Source organism: Bufo bufo, chromosome 2 (genome assembly GCF_905171765.1).
Source record: "Bufo bufo chromosome 2, aBufBuf1.1, whole genome shotgun sequence".
Classification (NCBI taxonomy): domain Eukaryota; kingdom Metazoa; phylum Chordata; class Amphibia; order Anura; family Bufonidae; genus Bufo; species Bufo bufo.
Window position 1 is genome coordinate 517,425,082 of NC_053390.1, and position 20,801 is coordinate 517,445,882.

The following is a 20,801-nucleotide window of genomic DNA, read 5'->3' on the forward strand; positions in this document are numbered from 1 at the left end:
TCAGATTTCAGCTTTCATTTTCCACAGGAGCTGTCAAAAATGAAAGGTGAAATCTGATTGGTTGCTTGACACCAAAAATGTTTAGGTGCTATTGCCAAGGAACCTACTGCAATGTGCTGTTCAGACATCCACTACAAAATATAAATTATGTATACCTTAAAGGAGTATTCCCATCTCAGACAATGGGGGCATATCGCTAGGATATGCCCCCATTGTCTGATAGCTGCGGGTCCCGCACCTACAACGAGAACGAAGCCAGCGCTCAGCTATTTTTGGCGGCCCCATAGAAATGAATAGAGGGCGGTTGCGCATGCGCAGTGCGCCCTCCGTTCTTTTCCCGGCTCCGTTTTCATTGTAGGTGCGGGTCCCAGCAGTGGGACCCGCACCTATCAGACAATGGGGGCATATCCTAGCGATATGCCCCCATTGTCTAAGATGGGAAAACCCCTTTAAAGAAGACTCAAAGAAAATCAAAGATTATTTACAAAAAAGACAATTTACCAAAGAATTGATTATGTAAAACATTATAAGTGACTGTGACTGTATCCTGTGCTGATTATTGAAGCACAGGATACACAAGTATCATTTTGATTCTGTGGGGTAAGACACAATGGAGAAGGTTTACCAAAACTGTTTTAAAGGAAAACTTGCTTAAAGAGGTTGTGTCATGAAACATATTCTATTTTTTTCAAACCAGCATGTGAATCTGAATACTAATGTAATTGCATGTAATTGAAAATGTAGCATAGCCACTGAGTTATTCAATAAAATGTATCTGTATAGCGCCACCTGCTGTTTGTTCTTTTCCAACTTTTTTTTGTCAATCTCTTGGTTGAACACACTCAGTTTAAATCTTCAATTGCAACAGCCATATGTTCTGTTAGAAGCTGTGGTAGTTACAGGGCGGGGGGAGAGCTGCAGCAGAAAGGACATGTCCCCTGAGCTACCAAGCTGAAGATAATCTAGCAAAGCAATTGGAGCAGTGAATGTAGAGATCTCTGGACCCATGTGCGGTACAGGGCTGGTTCTAGCTTTGTTAGAAAGGTATTGTCATGTACTATATGATGTCTGATTTTCATTTTTTACATGAATCATGGCATAACCCCTTTAATTGCTAAAAGCAACCAATTAGATTCCACCTCGCTTTAATTCTGGTATTTTTATAGGTAAAAAAGCAATAACCAATTTAATGTGTGTGGAGATCATCACTGATGTATAATAGGTAATTTCTCTTAATGCTGACCCTAATATCTAATGTTAAATGGAGTGTGTAATCTGAAAATGATCAGGGGACCTTTCATGGGTCCAGACATTATGAAAAAACTAGCAGGTTATGTAGGGCATAGTGCAGTGATGTAATATCGCTTACTAGTTTGTCTGGGAGCCACTCCATTCGCCCACTGTGCCCCCCGTTCACTTTTCCTGCCTCAGCGGTCCAATCACAGCGGAGAGTGTCACAGCGAGGGAGAAGGTGAGTATTTTTTTTCTCCCTGGCTGTGATGCTCTCCACTGTGATTAGACCGCGCTACAGCCATTGAGAAACAGGGCAGTCTCCTCCTCCCTGTACCGATGCTATTCATTAGCATACCAGGCGGGAAAAGTGAACAGGGGGGCACAGCGGGCGAATGGAGCGGTGCCCAGACAAACTAGTAAGCGATATTACATCCCTGAACTATGCCCTACATAACCTGCTAGTTATTTCATAATGTCTTGACCCATGAAAGGTCCTCTCTAAATAAAGTTTTTATGTTAAACATTTTTTTGGGTGATTTTTTTAACAATTCTAAAATCTTTTAAAACAGTCACATGGTCCATATTTAAAATAGATAGAAGGAGAGCCCCAATGACATTTCCAGAGATTTTTGTAGACATGCCCTGTGGCCTCTGCAGAGGCCAGGAGGCAGTAGCTCTGATATCACAAGGTAATGAATCTGAAAACAATGAAATTAGTGCAAATATTTCCCAAACTTTTTCCAAAGTGTCTATTAAAGTGTTTTTTTTGGCAGAACCCCCACCTTGGTAATAGAAGGAGCTAGGACCCAGCAGTAGGGAGCAGGTAAGTATGCATCCTTTTGCAGTTCTGGCCAAAAGGAGGGGAGGTCTGCCAAAAAACCTCCAAAAGGTGGACAACCCCATAAGGACACCAATTAAAGACATAGCCATAAAAACGTGCGTTCTTTGGAAAGCATGTTAATGATATCACATACCACGATTACTGCACATTCCACAATTATATATTGTATACCTTTAAAACATTTGCTAGACATTAGTAGCAAGAAAGCTTTATTATGAATGTACAATCCTGTTTTATTCTTGGGATGTACTGTAGATGAAATATTGCATCAGGTATGTTTTTAACATGTCTCATAAAATGTGACATATTACATAATCCTCCTATTAAAAGTTTACTATGTGCCTTTACAGAGCCTCTCCAAGTACATAGTATTTATGAATGCCATTTTATTGTGCACCTTAGTGACGTTACCTCTGGAATATAGTATAGTATAATATGTGCTGTGTTGCTGTTTTTGTACTATTGTAGGCCAACATTTCATTCATTCAGATAAACAGTTTTGGTCTCCATTACAACATTGACATGAAGCATACCCCTTTACCATCTGAGACCACTTACCCATAAAAAGATGACTGTTTCTAATGGATGAATATTGGTGCTACATAACAGAATGTTTCCAAAAAGTGGTATCCAAATAAAGGACTGCCAAAAAACAGTTGTAGCAACACACTAATGTTACATATAGCCCTACATAAAATAATGCAATGCTTTGTTAATTGATTCATCCACAGTTGAGGTAAAACTCAAAAATGGTTAGCTGTGTAAATTGGTAATTAGTAATGGAAACATAAAAAAAGTCTATTAGAACGACTAAGAGAATAAAGAGACAGTATGTGACCTTCTTTGTCCTTGGGCTTATGGTCATCATCGTCTTTCCAATATTGGATCTCACAGTTCTGACAAATTCCCATCAGGGTGTCCAAATAATAATAGTGGTGAAGAGCAAGCTACCGTAATTATTCACAGACCGCCACCATTAAGACTTAGCCTTTAGTAGATACCTTAAAACATACCATAAAGTGCCTTCTAAAATAGGGGTCAGAGTATAGGGAAGAGGGAAAGAAATCTGACCCTGAGTTCTCACATGAACTTTCTCGATTGTTACGGGAAGCTCTGGATAATCGACTTATTGATCAGAAGGAGTTTGAATACCTTCTACCTCCACATCTGAAAATTGCAACATTCTATGGGCTTCCTAAGGTCCATAAAGGATTAAACCCTTTAAAATGTTGATCTATAGTGTCCGGGATAGACAGTCTAACCCAACATGCGGGGACATATGTGGACCGCATTTTACACCCGCTTGTATTGGGTTTACCATCATATTTGCGTGACACCACTGATTTATTTAAGAGATTGGATGGTGTCACGATTGAACCTGACACATGGCTAGCCTCCATTAATGTTGAGGCGTTATATACCTCCATACCTCAGGGTTGGCAGCAGCCAAATATTATCTTAATACTAGATCGAATGAATTCAGAGACCACAATTGCTTTATTATCCAACTCCTGAATTATATACTTACACACAATTATTTTGTTTTTGAATCCCGATTCTTCCACCAGCTCAGGGGCACAGCGATGGGTAGCCCTTGTGCACTGACTTACGCTAATCTGCTCCTGGGCTGGTGGGAGGATACTGTGGTTTTCTCAGAAAATTTCTCCTCCTGGACTTGATACATTTCGCTGTGGGCACACTATATAGATGACATTTTACTATTCTGGTCAGGTACTGAAACGGACTTCATACAATTTATGGGGGAATTAAACTCTAATCACATAGGCCTGCATTTTACCTACGAGCTAAAAAGGGACTCGATTGCCTTCTTGGATATTTAGATCAAAAGGGGTGAAGACCATTCCATTAATACAACCCTGTACCGTAAAGAAACATCTACAAATAGTCTTCTAAGATGGGATAGCTTTCACCCTAAACCCCTCAAGAGGGGTATACCCAAGGGCCAATTCCTTAGGGTTCGTAGGAATTGCTCAGACCAGAGTGAGTTTGAAGTAGAAGCATATAAACCCTATAACTGTTTCAAACAGAGTGAATATCCTGATTCACATCTATGGGAGGCGTGGAGTTATGCTAGATCTCGTGATCGATCCTCATTATTCTGCCTGAAAAAGTGTGACCCACAGGAAATTATTAGAGTAATAGGGACCTAGGGACTCAGGATCCCATCAGGTCCGAGACATACTTGAATGCTATTGATCCCTATTGAAAGGGGACCCAGATCTGGAGGGGGTACTGTCTGAGACTCCAAGTATAACCTACAGACGTGGAAGAAGCATAGGGGATGCCCTTGTTTACAGCCACTTTGATACCCCAACTAGGGAAACGTGGCTGCAAAATAGGAGAACAGGCACCTAGAAATGTGGAAGATGTAAAGCGTGTCCCTTCATAAAAGTTTGGAACACCTTTTCAAATAGTTTAGGGAATAGAATCTATACATGGCATCATTTTGGCAATTGCAACACTAGGGGAGTAATTTATCTAGCCCAATGTCATTGCGGACTTAAATATGTGGGTAAAACCTGCATTGGGGATATCTGCAATAGACGTGATAAACCGCTGGCCAGACATGTGTGGGCACATCATTCGGGAGATACCAAAATAATTGGCTTTTCTATGATTGAAGTCATCTTAGTTTCCTTTAGAGGGGGTGATTTGGACAGACTTCTTAGACAAAAGGAGTCACGGTGGATTTATGTACTGAAAACCGTGACTCCTTTAGGTCTAAATGAATGTATTGAATTTGCTTGCTTTATTTAAATGGGCCAGCAAGCTATCTGGGGGTGAATTTTATATCTATATATCACTTAATGAATCGACTGTGGCAAATGAGAAACTTAGTTGCCTCTCATTAGCACCCCCGAGTAACACCATATGGCATTTTTTGTTTATAATTGATAATTATTGATTAATACTATGCTTATATGGTTTGTGTACCATCATATCTATATCCATACCTCTGCCATAGATGTTTGAATATACCATCACCATGGCAATAGCCAAACGATCCTGGCACCACCCCTCCATATCTATTGGGTAGATCAAGACACATGTTCCTGTTTGCGTCACGAATCACGTGCCGCGCATAACACGCATTACTATCTACCAAAGCACTCATCAATATTCTACAGGAAATACTGTGTCTGGGAGGGACTGGCCGATCACTTGACCGCCTGTGGAACCTATGATGTCACTAGGCTGCGCCAGTATGCATTTAAAAAGAGCGAGAGCTATACCTGGATACCGGATCCCAATACCGGCACCGGAGGATCCTCTACTCCTTTTCTCTCCACTCTGTTACGGGACAATGCTGCGGACCGAGCTGAGTAACATGAGTGGGGCATGCAAGTTCCATGTTATTTAGGATTTACCCCTCATTACTGAATATCTATTGGGGATCATTTACAACTATCTACAGTTAATTGGAGGGCTATTACCAATACTGGTGATTTGATTATGGCCTGTATTAAGCATCTATAGGTGTCACTGTTTATGATATGTATTTAAGAGATATGGTGTGAGTAGGATAAAGTTGATACATTGGTACACCTGTTTTAGCATTGATCTATGTAAGATTATAAAAGTCCCCTGATGAGCCATTACAGATTTTGAAGGCAAAACACATTAGGATGACTACATTATATGAGGTTAATTGTTGATACCTCGGGTAACTACCTGGGATAGTCTAAAGTCCTAACTTTGTGGATCTATTTTCATTCTGTATATCCTTACTCTATTGGTATTGGCAAATTGTGGGACTTTGTCTCCGTGTTTATTATTTTTTGTAATCACATATTCACCTGTATAAGCGGTGATGGGTTCTATCATGATTTCAGGGCCTTCTTAGGGTATATAGGAGGTTCCTGATACGGGATCGCCCCTATCGGGGCGGCTATTCCTTTTGTAGGTAGGGTATAAAGATTAGGGAAACATCAGGGTCAGATTTCATTCCCTCTTCCCTATACTCTGACCCCTATTTTAGAAGGCACTTTATGGTATGGTTTAAGGTATCTAATAAAGGCTAAGTCTTAATGGTGGCGGTCTGTGAATAACAATGTTGGAATTTCCTGCCAGATTAGGTATGTTCCTCTACCCTCATCATGATGAGTTCGGGTGTACGTTTCAGATGACAATATGGTACACGCTGTCATCAAAATAATGAAAAATCTTAAAAAAATTAAGAAGCCAAAACATTTTTGAGACTGGATTTGAGGTGGCCCCAACACTATGCTGGATCCCCCAGACACCCTTGTGTTGCTGCTCTCTAAAAGGGGATAATAAGGCGTGGTGCACCCCAATGGGAAATACATCCAGAAAGTCAGGGTTTGCAGTAAACCAGTGTGCTTCTTTACTGGAGGAATTCAAGTCCAAAACAAAACAGACAAGGCACTGAGCTGGCTTCACCGGTCTCCTTCCTTGCAGAAGATCGTTCTGTGCTGAGGGAAGGCCTTCGCTAGCTGTCCATCTCTTTCTCAGAAGGCTGAAACCCTGGCCAAATGGCTGGAAGCCCAGAGTCTGCGGCCCAGTCATTGGGCAGAGTAACCCCGTCTCAGAGTCTTCTTTTAGTTACTCTTGCAGTCTGGCAGACTTTCTTCTACTAAAGACTGTCCCCTTTCTGTAGACCTCTAGGGGCTCAGACTGCTTGCTCTACTTATATACAGTTTATAACAAATCCAGAACCTTATAGTGGGAGGGGGTGAAGCTGGAGAAGCACAGCCTAACAGAAACAATATGGCTGCCTTTGGCTTGTGCTGTGCTTCAATACAAGTCAATGGGAATGACTAACTCATAGTTTCCAGTAAGCAACCGTCTTACAGAGCTAAACCAGATGGTCAGAAGTTCACATAATAAAGCTTCTGCTGCTATACAGTATTTAAGGACATATCAGAAAAATAGCTCCTAGTATTGCTGGAATGAAACACGAATCTTCTTTAATTACTGAACTGTTTTATCAGTCTTTTTATCAGTTATCTCTTAACTAAAGTATTTACTGCCATTGCACAGAAAGATGATTTGTTGTGACAACATATGATCAGTACATGAACAAATTTGGTCATGCAGGGAAGATGACCATACAGCAGCAAACTTGCCCCAAAATCAGCAGGTGACTAAAAAGTTATTTTTCTGAAAAAGACATGCTTCTATAAATTGCAAGGTGGAGCGGACTTGTTTTACGAGCACTGATGCTTGATCAATTAACACCGTGGGCAGCACGGTGGCTCAGTGATTAGCACTGGTGCCTTGCAGCGCTGGGGTCTGTAGGAAGTCGCAAGGGGTTGTCATTGATGGAAGGTAAGTGTCACCGAGATTCCTGGCCTCGGTGAGGTAAGAGCCGGTGGTTTTAAGTGTCAGCAGCAGCTAGTGCTGGTGGACACTGTTTGTTGTTAGTGTGGCCATAAAGCCGATCCGCTCCGGCTCTTACTGGGAGTAGCCAAAGTGCTGGGTGGGTGGCTTCTCCCCACGCTCCAGGCCGGGTCTTTATTGGCCTATATAAAACCCAGCCAGCAGTCTCAGCTGGGTGTGGATTATCCTCCATCTGACAGTGGAGCGCTGTCAGTCTCTGTGTGTTTTGGAACTGAGATCTTGTGCAGTGCTAAAGGGCTGAGAGGCTCATGCTGGGAAACTGGCCCTAAAGCCTGCTGTGGACTGCGGGTGGAAAAACTGCTGACCAGGTGAAGGCTTTTGTTCTGTGGACTTTTTATGGTGTGAACCTATGTGTGAATATAACACTGAACTGTTTGTTAAAATCTTTGTGGTTGCCTCTGTACTGTGTCCGCTAGCCTGTCTACCACAGGAAATCCCCACAGGTCCTAGGTTCGAACTTTGCATGGAGTTTGCATGTTCTCCCCGTGTTTGCATGGGTTTCCTCCGGGTACTCCGTTTTCCTCCCACACTCCAAAGACATACTGATAGGGAACTTAGATTGTGAGCCCCATTGGGGACAGTTTGATGCTAATGTCTGTAAAGTGCTGCAGAATATAACACTGCTATATAAAGGCATAAAATAAATTAATTAGTTTATTAATAAGTCACCACATTGAACTCTTTTGTCATGTTCCTGAAACCATTCCTGCACAATATTTTGTACTGTGACAGGGCACGTTATCTGCCATTATAGACTGCCAGGGGTGTACTTGTTCTGCAACCACATTTATGTAAGTGGTACAGAGTAGCATCCACAGGAATATCAGGACTCAGTGTTTCTCAGCAGTACATTGCCCACATTATCCCACTACCCCTGCAGGCTTGCCTCTTTCCAATAGTGCATTGTGGTGCCATCTATTGCCATAATAAAAGACACCCACAAACTCAGAGGACAGACCACTTGATGTAAAAGAAAATGTTATTCATCTGATCAGGCCACCTTTTTCTATTGCTCCATGGTCTAGTTTTGAGGCTCAGGTACCCACTGTAGGCACTCTTGAAGGGCATGTACACTCTGACCTGTTTGTGGCTATGCAACTCCACACACACAGCATGCTGTAATGAACTTTGTTTTTGGACATCTATCAAAACCAGCATTAACTTTTTCCAGAATTTGCACTGCAGTAACTCTTCTGGCAGATTGGATCTGACAGAGGAGTCTGGCAGTGGCTTTCTCCCCTCTCCTACTTATTGTGGGGTTTTGCTCTGGTAGATAGGGTAAGTGGGCACAGTAGAGAGGCAAAATACTAGTTCTTAACTCAAAACGTCAGTGTTTATTCAAACTTGAGGCAATTGCACAAAACAGCACGTAACTTTGCAGTCTTGGTGTTGATTCACACACAATGTAAAGTTCATATAACACAAGTAGTCCACAGCAGGCATTAGGGGGCCTGTTTTCCCAGCATGCAGCTCTCAGCCCTTCAGCATGGTACAAAGCCTCAGATCCCAAAAACAGAGACATCTCTGCTGAGCCCAGCTGCCTATTTAAGGACAGCCAGGTGCTGCCAAAACCCGGACTGGCACTTAAACTCCGGTTCGGTATTTGACCTCACCTGGCTGGAAACCAGTACAGCCGCACATGCTGGGAGGAAAATACCTGCCTTGCCAGACACAACCCCTTACTGTGTCACAATATGTATACTCAGTTGAGCCGAACATGCATGTGCATGGGAGGATTGGAAGAGACATCTAAACCCCAAAAGTCTATGCTAGTTTACCAGTGGTCCTTTCTTGGAGCACGTGTAGTAGATACTAACCACTACATACTGGGAACACCCCATATAACCTGTCATTTAGTTCTGACCCAGTCATTCCATCAGGAATTTCTTGACCTGCGCGTATTGTATGGTTTGGAAAGAGTCAAGATGATGCGCGTCCCTCACTTCCTGACATGTTTGCCATCTATGTTCAGTTTCATGCATCATTTGTTGGCCTGTTACAATTCCCTTACGTCTCCATTCCTTAAAAAGAGCACTGTCTCTACCCTGTTCAAATTCTGGGTGTCCCCATAAGGGCAAATATTTTGACACTCTATGACATAGGTGAAAGTTGTTTCTGAGAGCTCTCCAAGCTGCCCAGGTGTGCCAGAACAATATTGAGTGTAGTAAGGTGCAAAGGTCCCAAGGGGCGCATAAACTACTTTCCAAAACAAATTCTGAATGAAAGCTCGTGTGTCTTATCCAGTCTATAATGTGTCTGAATAAACACGTTAGATTATACACTCTTATATTAGGTATGTTCATTCCTCCTTTGACTTTAAGAGTCATGAGTTTCATCAAACTTATTCTGGGTCTTCTGCCCTTCCAAATGAAGTGTGACATCTCACTTCATAGCCTAGTGATATCTCTGTGTTTAATAAGTAAAGGTAGCGTTTTGAGGGGATACAATAGTCTGGAGAAGCTCATCATTTTTATCAAATGTATTCTGCCTAGGAGAGATAATGGCAAGTTCTGCCATTTACGCAATTCTTGTGTCACTCTATTCAGTAAAGGAGTATAGTTTAAACGGTACATAGAATCATTCTTCCTTCCTATTTTGATTCCAAAATAGGTTATAGGATCTTTCGATACCGGTATGTTACAGAAGGCCTGTTCAGAATTCAGGTATTCCAGACCCTTTTGCAACTGCAAAAGTGCACATTTGGCTATATTGATCTGGAAGCCAGACACTTTACCAAAATCTGCTATCCTATTCATAACCCCTTGAAGTTCTTCTTTTGGTTTTTCCATAAATAATAGGATATCCTCAGCAAAAAAGATTGCTCTCAATTCTACGTTCCCTACTCTAATTCCCCCAAACTGTCCCCTGGAGTTCAAGAAGCGAACTAGGGGCTCTAAAGCCAGATTGAACAAGAGCGGGGACAGGGGACAGCCTTGCCTTGTTCCCCTATGTAGGGTGAAAGTATCTGATAAGAACCCCTGTGTGCCTATCCTGGCTATCGGGTTTGTGTACAATTGTTTTAGGTAAAACCTAAAGGAGCCTTTTATTCCAATTTGATCTAGAACCCTCCCCAGCCATTCCCAGTGTATGTTGTCAAACGCTTTTTCAGCATCTAGAGTGGCCAGGGAGGGTGCCGTTTTTCCTTCTTTTCTCCTACCAACCTCATCTAGGACCGATAACAATCTGCGTATATTCGTAACCGCAGAGCGCTCCTTTATGAAACCTACTTGCATAGGACTAATTAGTTTTGGAAAAATGCGAGCCAACCTGTTTGCCATTAATTTGGAGAGGATTTTCAAATCCTGGTTTATGAGGGATATCGGACGGTTTGATGCAGGATCATCGGCCGGTTTCCCTTCTTTTAGGATCAAACGTATATGTGCCACATTCATTTGTGGCATTAAATGCTCCCCTTTCAATAGTGCATTTCCTATGTCTGTTAACAGAGGCGACAGTTGTATTTCTAACGCCTTGTAGAAATCGCCTGAATATCCATCTGGCCCTGGGGCTTTGTTACCGGGCAGCTGGGAGATTGTGTATTGCATTTCTATTTCCGTAATAGGAGCATTAAGTAAAGCTATGTCCTCAGCCGTGATACTCGGAAGATTTGCCTCCTCTAGGAACTTTGCTTCCTCCTCTCTATTATCTAAGAGCTTACAGTACAGATTGGAATAGTAATTTTTAAATATGTTCAGGATTTCTGCCGGTTGTGTCACTACACTTCCTCCCTGTCCCCGTAGATGACTTATTGGGGTTGTTAGACGTCGGCCTTTAGCCAAATTAGCCATTAGTCTACCCGCTTTGTTTCCGAATTTGTGCAGATCTAGCTCCCATTGGGCTTTATAGAAACTCTCCCTTCTCATTGCCCATATTTCAAACTCCCTCTTAGCCTCCATCCATTTTTGTTTTTTCCCAGTTGTCTGATTCTGTAAAAAGTCTCTATACCGATTTTGAACCTCCAAGCTACTTTTAAGATACTGAGCTTTAGTGGCTTTTTTAAGTCCTGTAACATATGCGATCATCCTACCTCGTAGCACTGCTTTGCCTGCCTCCCAGTATAGTATAGGGTTTGGCCTGTGTTCCAAGCACCATCCCTTTCAGTAATTCTACAAAGGTCTCATCCTGTACTAGGAAGGACCGGAACTTCCAAATGTATTCCGATCCTCTCGGTTCCGTATCTTCCAGCATCAGGACCACCGGTGAGTGGTCTGAAATCACCAAGTTCTCTATGGATACCTCTCTAACTCTAGCTAAAAGTTCCGCCTTTGTCAACCAATAATCAATTCGGGACCAGGAATTTTGCGCATGAGAGAAGTGGGTGAACTCCCGTTCGTCAGGATGAGAAACTCTCCATATGTCAACTAGTGCCGTGTCGTCCATAAAGGAAGATAAGAACCCCCTTCTCCCATTAACATTTGCCTCCGGTCTATTTAACTGTTTGCGATCTTCCCTTTCAAACACTGTGGCGTTCATGTCACCTCCCACAATCTTATCTACCGTTGCGTCCTGTAAGATTCTATCCCTTAAAGATGCAAAAAAGTGTTTCTGTGCTACATTAGGTGCATATATATTGTATAAGCTGAGGTTCCTATCTGCTTCTCTCATTGTCAGCACCAACACCCTTCCTTCCTTGTCTGCGGTTTGCCCTAGTATCTTGTGTACTAGCTTTTTATGAACCAGAGTGATTACCCCAGCTTTGCCATGTATCGCCGGAGAACCATAAACCTCCCCCACCCACAGCTTTAACATTCTCTGGAAATCATCTTCTGACAGATGGGTTTCCTGCAAAAACGCAATGTCTGCCCCCAAGCGTTTAAGATGACATAGTACTAGCATGCGTTTCTGCGGGGAACGTAGGCCCTTAACGTTCCATGTAATTATCTTACACATACATACTCATACACATAGTCCATACAGTGCCCATATCTGAAACACCTCCCAGATACTGTCTTAGCCAATCAGCAAAGCCCGTTTGTAGACATGCTTGTAGAGATTAACACCTTCTTGTAGGTGGCATCCTTGAGTCCAGAGTTATCCTTCCTCTAAAGGTCAAGCAGACTTGCAGAACAGGTCACAGCAGGCATCTGGAAGCATCATAAATCACATGTTCACAGGTGCGCGCCTCAGGGGGCAAGGTCATGTATTGTTTCCCAGGCATGGTGATTCTTGATTTCCCAGATAAAACAGCAGTGTCTATTGTCTATTGAGCAGATAAGACAGCTATTGCTTTGTGGGAGAGTTGCTTAGGTATTTATGCACCAATTCCACTCTAATGTAAAGGCCTGAATTCAGGAGTCAATAAAATGTTGGGCTCCCAACAACTCCTTCCGGATGATTGCTCTGATTGCCAGCCTGTGTAAAGGGGTTTTAAGACTTCTTTGGTATTTGGATTGGTATTTAGCTAGGGTATCATGTGCAGTTTTTGTAACAATCAAAAAATGTTTGAATAGTTTTGAATTAATCTTCTACCACGTAACGTATAATATGTACTTATTTCATTTTATGGAGCTGGACTTTTTAAAGGGACACTTCCATGAAAAAAGGTTATTTTTTTTTAAGTTCAATATTCATAGAAGACCATTCTTTCTTGCTTTTCTTTTTCATGTCTGCAGTAATATACTACAAAAAATTTAATACAAAATAGTATTAGTCTGTGGCAGCAAAGACAAATAAAACTTATATTTGAATAGGGAGCCCATTGTTGGTTTACTGCTGCTGTGAGAGAAAGATTTTATCTGTCGATACAATTGTAGACCAATTTGGATAACAGTATGGCAGCTCTATTTTACTTAATAGCCCAAGATAAAGATGTCCACAGAAGATTGCATTGCACTTAAGCTGGGTTTACAAGCTGCAGTGTACTGTAAGGTGGGTTTACTGCTGCTTGTGCAGTGTAGGAGATCGCTGCATTTGCATGCAATGATCTCCTTCACAGTATGAGAACGAGGGATTGCTACTGCAGTGCATACAGCTGCACTGTTTCTGGGCAGCAGATCACTGTTTAGACAGCACGAACTGCTGCCCAGAAACGATAATTGGTGTGCCTGAACGAACGACAGGATCACCCGACGAGCATTTTGCTGCAGCACATTTAGATGGGCAGATTGACGGGAACAAGCATTCGCAGGAATGTTCGTTCACAATAATCTGCCCGATATTCGGACCATGTTAATCCACCTTTAGTGTAATACATGATGCTCTAATTGATTCACTTATCTCCTCCCCTCTATGGTCATAGTAAATGGTCGACTGAGAAGGTCAAGGGAGACTGTTGTGTTAAAAAACCAAACAAAGGAAGACTTTAAGGAGCCAGGACAAGAAGTAGAAAAGATGGAGTGACTTTAAAAAAGGATATCCAGAAAACCATCCACCTGTTTTTACATAAAAAAAAACAAATTATACAGAATATTCACAATATAACTTAAATATGCTAAAAAAAATCATTCAATCCATTATTTTATTCAGGAGTGAAAAATGTCCTGTTTTACAACAGGAACTTATGACCTTACACGGTGTAATCACTTGGTGTGTTACTGCATACTTACTGATAAGTAAAGTAAACAAGCAAACTATACTGGTAAATGTTTAGTTTCTCTGTTCTCAGTTCCTAAGGAGGCACTTTATTGAGTCTGTGTGCAACCTTGAAGAATTTACAGTATGTTTATATATAAAAATTTTGTTTGTCCACTTTACTTGACTGAAACTAAAGTTGGATTTGGACGGCCAGATAATCAGGCAGATTATCGGGAACGAACGTTCCTGAAAACATTTGGTCCTGACAATCTACCCATCTAAAAGTGCAGTCGTTCATTCATCGGGTAACACTGTAGTTTGTGCAGGCACCTAAATTATCATTTCTGGGAAGAAGATCCTGTCTAAACTGCGATCTGCTGCCCGGAAATAATGCAGCTGTATGAGGACAAGCGATAATAATAGCAATCGCTCGTACTCATACTGTGGAGGTGATCGCTGCAAGTAAATGGGAAGACTGTTGGGAAGAAATGCTTCCTTCTGACAATCGGCTTTAACTAGGCCCATATAAATTCACCTTTATGCCTCTATATATGTTAATGTTGGTTGAACCTGATTTCAGTGGGTCAAATATCTAATCTGTATGGGAATTTCCCGTCTATTCCCCAATGGCAGATGTTGAGGGAGATAAAGATCAAATTTTAGTAGGTAAGTCGAAAGCTATAGCTTCCAACACCCCCATACAAATCTTTTCGCAATGCCCACCGGCCCCATTGACTTTCATGGGATCCAGCAGAGATCTGGCCACCACATGGTAAATATTCCTGGATTCAGCCATCCAAAAACCGTTGCGTGCAGTGGTTTTTGTCCGGCAGCCAGATCTCCTCCAGATCCCAATATAGTCAATGGAACTGGAAGACCTTGGGATAACAGCCAGAGAGAGCTCCAGCAGGCTGTTCTCTGCCGGAGAGCAGGATGCAAATGTGAAAGAATCTTTACACTGTTGGTGGAACCCGCCGTTCTAGCTGGGTTCGGCCAGCAATACACCATGTATAGATTATAACCTGCTCCATCCTTTTGTTCTCAAAGAGAGATAAGCCACTACCAGAGGTGTCTTCTAGTGGGTTACTTCCATCTTACCATTCAGAACACATACAGCACATGCTCAGCTCATCATGCATGTGTATGGAGAAGTGCGGAAGAGTAGCTGTAGTTTGAACAACTATCTAAGGCTACTTTCACACTAGCGTTGTTTAAATCCGGCGTTCAATTCCGACACCGGAACTGCCCGCCGGATCCGGAAAAACGTGTGAAAATGGATTACATTTGAATCCTGATCAGGATTTTGATCACAATTAAAAAATGCATTGGAAAAAACGAATCCGCCATTAATGGACTTACTTTTTTTCACATTTTTCGGGTTTAACATGCAAAAGCCGGATCCGGTTTGACTGAACACATGGCGCCGGATCCGGCGTTAATGCAAGTCAATGGGAAAAAGACCGGATCCGGCGTTCAGTCAAAGTGTTCAGGATTTTTGGCCGGAGGTAAAAATACAACATGCTACGGTTTTCTGAAAAGCCTGTTCAGTCAAAAAGACGGAACTGAAGACATCTTGATGCATCCTGAACGGATTACTCTCCATTCAGAATGCATTAGGATAAAACTGATCAGTTCTTTTCCGGATTTGAGCCCCTAGGATGGAACTCAGCACCGGAAAAGAAAATTGCTAGTGTGAAAGTACCCTAATGTGTATGACCAGCCTAATGCATTAATATAAAAAAAATTAGGATAGGTCATCAATATTCGATCAGCGGGGGTTTAACTCCTGGCATCCACAATGATCAGCTGTTTGAATGAGTGAGCGCCCCAGCCTCTTCAAACAGCTGATTGACAGGGTGTCAGGAGTTGGACCCCCTCCGATCTGATATTGATAACCAATTCTGATGGTAGATCATCAATATTATGACACAGCACAACCCTTTTAAAACATAATGACACAGACTTAGCAAACCTTAAGATAACCTTTTCAATGATTTTAGTTGTGCTGTGCCATTTGAAAGGTTGCTGCAACATTGTATTTAAAGGGTTGATCATTTGAATCAAAACACTGGTGGCATGCTCTCTTTTCTAGTGCCAGTGCTCTCTGGGTTCCCCGTATACTATAAGTGACAGAGGCCTGTTCTTGGTCACGTGACCGTTTCAGTCAATAAATGGTCTTAGTGGTCACTTGTGCAAGAATGGCACATCACTGCAAGATGAAAAAATGGACAAATATTTTGTGTTGGATAATCTCTGTAGCAGGATCAGATATTTCCGGATTTATTCTATAGTGTATATTAATAGTTTTCATTTGTTTTGTGTCATTGGTCCCATTACTTGTTTTTCTATAATTTCCAGATTCTCAGAAAACTGTACATTGGAAATTTGGCTCAGACCAGGAAGTCTGGGTCTGGGTAATGGGCGAACATTCAAAAGACAAACCGTATGATATCATCTGTGATGAAATTATCGAAGAACGTGCACGAAAGCAAGCAGAGAGAGAAGCTGAGGAAAGAAGGTACAATTACTTTAATTTATTTATTTTTTATTGGCAAGAATTGTTTTTAGTTGTTTTTCTTTAAAAATATTTTTTTGGTGTATTGTTTTTTGTCATAGCCAACAAAAAATGCTAGAAATAGTACGACCAATAAAGTACACAATATTTGACATAACACGTATTACGACTTTGCACTACATGTTATCATATCATTAAAAATGTTCAGGAACCAACAAATTATCTGGATGCAGATAAGAATAATCTGAGAGCTGCTAAATGCATTATATACATGTAGATAAAGTAAATGTCTTCAGTGGTAATCTCTAGTAGCTTATCTCCATAAAACATTCAGACGGAAAAAGCCAATCTGTAGATGAATGGAAAGAGGATGGTTGTATAGTTCTGCTGCTAGGAAAGTAAGGTGTAAAAGTCGAAGTGCTACTCTATAGAAAATTATCTTTCAAAAAGATAAAATAAAGTAGGCCATCTCCCGTAGGGTCTAGAAGTAGCCAAACACAGCTCAACTTTATTTCTTATCCCCTTAAATAGAACCTTCCATTATGGAAGCACTCATTAGTACAGTAGGACTGGAGAGCAGTGAATCCTTAGCTTGGCTCTGTATTCAACGCTCCCTGGTCTTTGTCTGCCGGCTCCTGCATGCTATGCTGTGACCTACACACAGTGTGAGGACGTAGGCACGCTCTGTGACCTCATACTGTGCGATGTCAGGTCACAGCACAGCAGGAAGAGCGCTGGATCTCAGGAGTAGCGTCGTCCAGAACAGGAGGGGTGAATTGATTTATTGTTTTTGTCCGATCTGAGGGCTGATTAACATTGGGGGTCTGATCTGCGGTCTGATTAGAGGTCTGATCGGAGGTCTGTTTGGTGGTCTAGTTAAGGCTACTTTCACACTAGCGTTCGGAGCGGATTCGTCTGATGTTTCATCAGACGGATCCATTCCGATAATGCAGACGTTTGCATCCGTTCAGAACGTATCCGTCTGCATTATAACTTAGAAAATTTTCTAAGTCAGAAAGTAGCCTGAGCGGATCCGTTCAGACTTTACATTGAAAGTCAATGGGGAACGGATCCGCTTGAAGATTGAGCCATATAGTGTCATCTTCAAGCGGATCCGTCCCCATTGACTTCCATTATAAGTCTGGACGGATCCGCTCGCCTCCGCACGGCCAGGCGGACACCCGAACGCTGCAAGCAGCGTTCAGGTGTCCGCTCACTGAGCGGAGCGGAGGCTGAGCGCTGGCAGGCGGATGCATTCTCAGTGGATCCGCCTCCACTGAGAATGCATTAGGGCCAGACGGATGCGTTCAGGGCCGCTCGTGAGCCCCTTCAAACGGAGCTCACAAGCGGACACCCGAACGCTCGTGTGAAAGTAGCCTAATATTGGAATTCTGAGCTGAGAGCTCATTAACACTAGGGGTCTGAGGTGAGGTCCGATTAACAGTGGGGGACTGATTGGGGGTCTGATCTGAGGTCTATTTAACATTGGGGTTTTGAGCTGAGGTCTGATTAACATTGGGGGTCTGAGCTGAGGTTTATTTAACATTGGGGGTATGAGCTGAGGTCTGATTAATGCTGGGGGTCTGATCTGAGGTCTGATTAACATTGGGGATCTGATCTGAGGTCTGATGAAAACTGCTTTTATTTCTTATTTTCCTCCTCAAAAACCTAATTAATTAAAACTGATCATCCCTCACAGTCTGTGATTCTTCTGAATTAGATTTCAGACAATCAAACAAAGAAATAATTAAAGTATGGTCCCTTAAATGAAATAAAAAAAAATACACATAAATGTCTTCTACAGCATAATTACAAAAACTGACCCGTTACAGTGTAATAAGCCATTAAGATCAACAAGCACATATGTGTAAAAGTGAGATCACAGGTTCCATTGGTTTCAATAAGAAAGCTGTGCGGTAGTTTACACAGCATGCATTTTTCCTCTCATAGTTTTAAAAATCCGTGTCCAAATTTTCCATTAAAATGGGTAAGCTCAAAACCATATAAAACCACAAAGAACATGCCAATATTGTTTTTCTTTTCAGCACAGAAAAAACTCCGGGTGAACTCACTCTTATGATTCAGAATGCTGTGATGTAATGGAAGACAGTATACATGATTCAGGTGTTATACTGTCGCGAGGTTCCACATCTCCACTACTCATGTGACATACTGTACAAAGTAATAGAGCTGTAAAAGAAATGTCTATTGCGTCAGCTCCATTAATGCTCTGTGTCTAATTATTATTCAAAGAGATAACACAAAGTATGCAATGGGAAGACTGATGGGGTTTTTTTTCACACGGATTTTGGCTTAAAAACATGGACACAAAATCCTTATCTATGTGGAAGTTGCCTTCAATGGCCATTTTCAAACAGCAGTACTTTGGTCAGTATTTTTTTTTCTTCCTTATAGTATTTCTCTATGTAAAATAGATTCCAAACCTGGTTTTAACTTTAAAATATAGTAACATCAGAGGCTCTGGCAAATTATTTCATATTTCACATTAAGAACTGTGCTGGATGTAGAATTATTCTTCCCATCAAATCCTCACCGAACCCCTTCGTGAGAAGGATTCAGCACTGCATTGAGGTTTCCAAGGTTATTATAATAGATACCATGATGCAGATGTGAACCGAGTGTTACCAATTCAAAAACTGACCAAAACCCTGCCGTGTGAAAGCTCACTGAGTGTTTGTTCTGAGATCCAATGTAATGCTTCCATATATTTATTTTACGTTTCATTGCACATTGCTACCATTTCTATTAACGTTCTCAGAAGTTCTACAGCTCAAGAAACATGATTACACTCTGGGATGGTGAACGGCACATCTCCTTTGTTGTATCTAGGGGTAGGGGCATTCGATTTCAGCTTGCACAATCCGTAGTTCCTTAGCTCAGCCACCTATTCCCCCTCCTTATTGAGAGCATAGACACACTTGGCCATCCATATGTGGGGGTCAGCTTGGCCGACAGCTATATCACAGTACTCAGATCTATAGCTGTAGGGTGACCTAATAATGATGGCAGAAAAGCAGTATGGTGTCTGGGCTCCAGTCAGCTTACCTTTTTACAATCTCTTACTGCCTTATCAATCCAATTTATACAAGAGTCGACAAACTTTTAAGAGCCTTTTACCTGTTCTGAGGATAGGAAAAATTATTGGGGATAAGCATTGATACAAATGCACATTCCCAATAATTGCCCCATGTAAAGGTACCGTGAACACCTGCTGAACAAGTAAATGCTTGTTCACTGGGCGATCTCATCTTTGATGCGGCACATAAAATCCTCATTCATTGGCAGCATATCTCCCACATCTAAATAATCAAGGAACTGCTGCTCACAAAATAGAAACCACATGGGAATGAATGATCATAGTAATCATTCATCCCCATGCATCCCAGATAGGTGCTGATGAATGGGTAATTATCAGAAATGAATGTACATAGGAGCTCTGTTGGGCCCTAATTGCATTTTTTAACAGTTGTAACATTTACAACATTTACAATATTTTAGGGCCCTATTACACTGCCTAATATTCAAGAAGGACAAGTGCCAATAGATGATGAGCCTATTATGATCCAAAGTGAATGGAGAGGAATGATTGCTACAGGGGCCATATAAACTTCCCAGTGGGCCGCCCGAGCCCTCCTTTTGGATGTTGGCCAGGTACATAACCAGCTGATGCTCTCAGCCTTAACCTCTTCACTACCGAGCCACTTTTCACCTTAAATCCCAGGCCGGTTTTTGCAAATCTGACATGTGTCACTTTATGTAGTAATAACTTTAAAATGCTTTTACCATTCTGAGACGTTTTCTCGTCACATATTGTACTTTATGACTTCCAAATTTTAATTTCTCTTCTTTTATAATAGTAATAACTCCAAATATAGTTATTACTTTACATTCCCCATATGTCTACTTCATGTCTGGATCATTTTGAAAATTTTATTTTATTTTTTTCGGACGTTAGAAGGCTTGGAAGTTTAGAAGCTAATCTTAAAATTTTTAAGAACATTTCCAAACCCCAATTTTTTCAGGACCAGTTCAGTTATGAAGTCACTTTCTGGGGCTTACATATTAGAAACCACCCATAAATCACCATTTTAGAAACTACACCCCTCAAGCTATTAAAAACTGATTTTACAAACGTTGTTAACCCTTTAGGTGCAATACAACAGAAGCTAGAAGGCCGAGCATACAGAAAATGGCTCGGCCAGTTCCTCCCAAAATGCAAATACAAAAGTACTGATCCCCTAGGGGACAAAGGGGGTAAAATTTAACATTTAATAATAATGATTATAAAATATCTGC

General features: G+C 41.6%; 1 protein-coding gene across 3 annotated transcripts in view; it reads left to right on the forward strand.

Annotated features, from left to right (window-relative positions):
• Positions 1-20,801, forward strand: part of SH2D4A (SH2 domain containing 4A) — a 141,984-nt gene that overhangs the window by 42,062 nt on the left and 79,121 nt on the right. For all 3 annotated transcript variants that reach the window (XM_040417901.1, XM_040417902.1, XM_040417900.1), the window contains one exon: positions 16,328-16,487. In XM_040417901.1, coding sequence (XP_040273835.1) covers positions 16,328-16,487 — 160 coding nt within the window. The remainder of the gene's footprint in view (positions 1-16,327; positions 16,488-20,801) is intronic.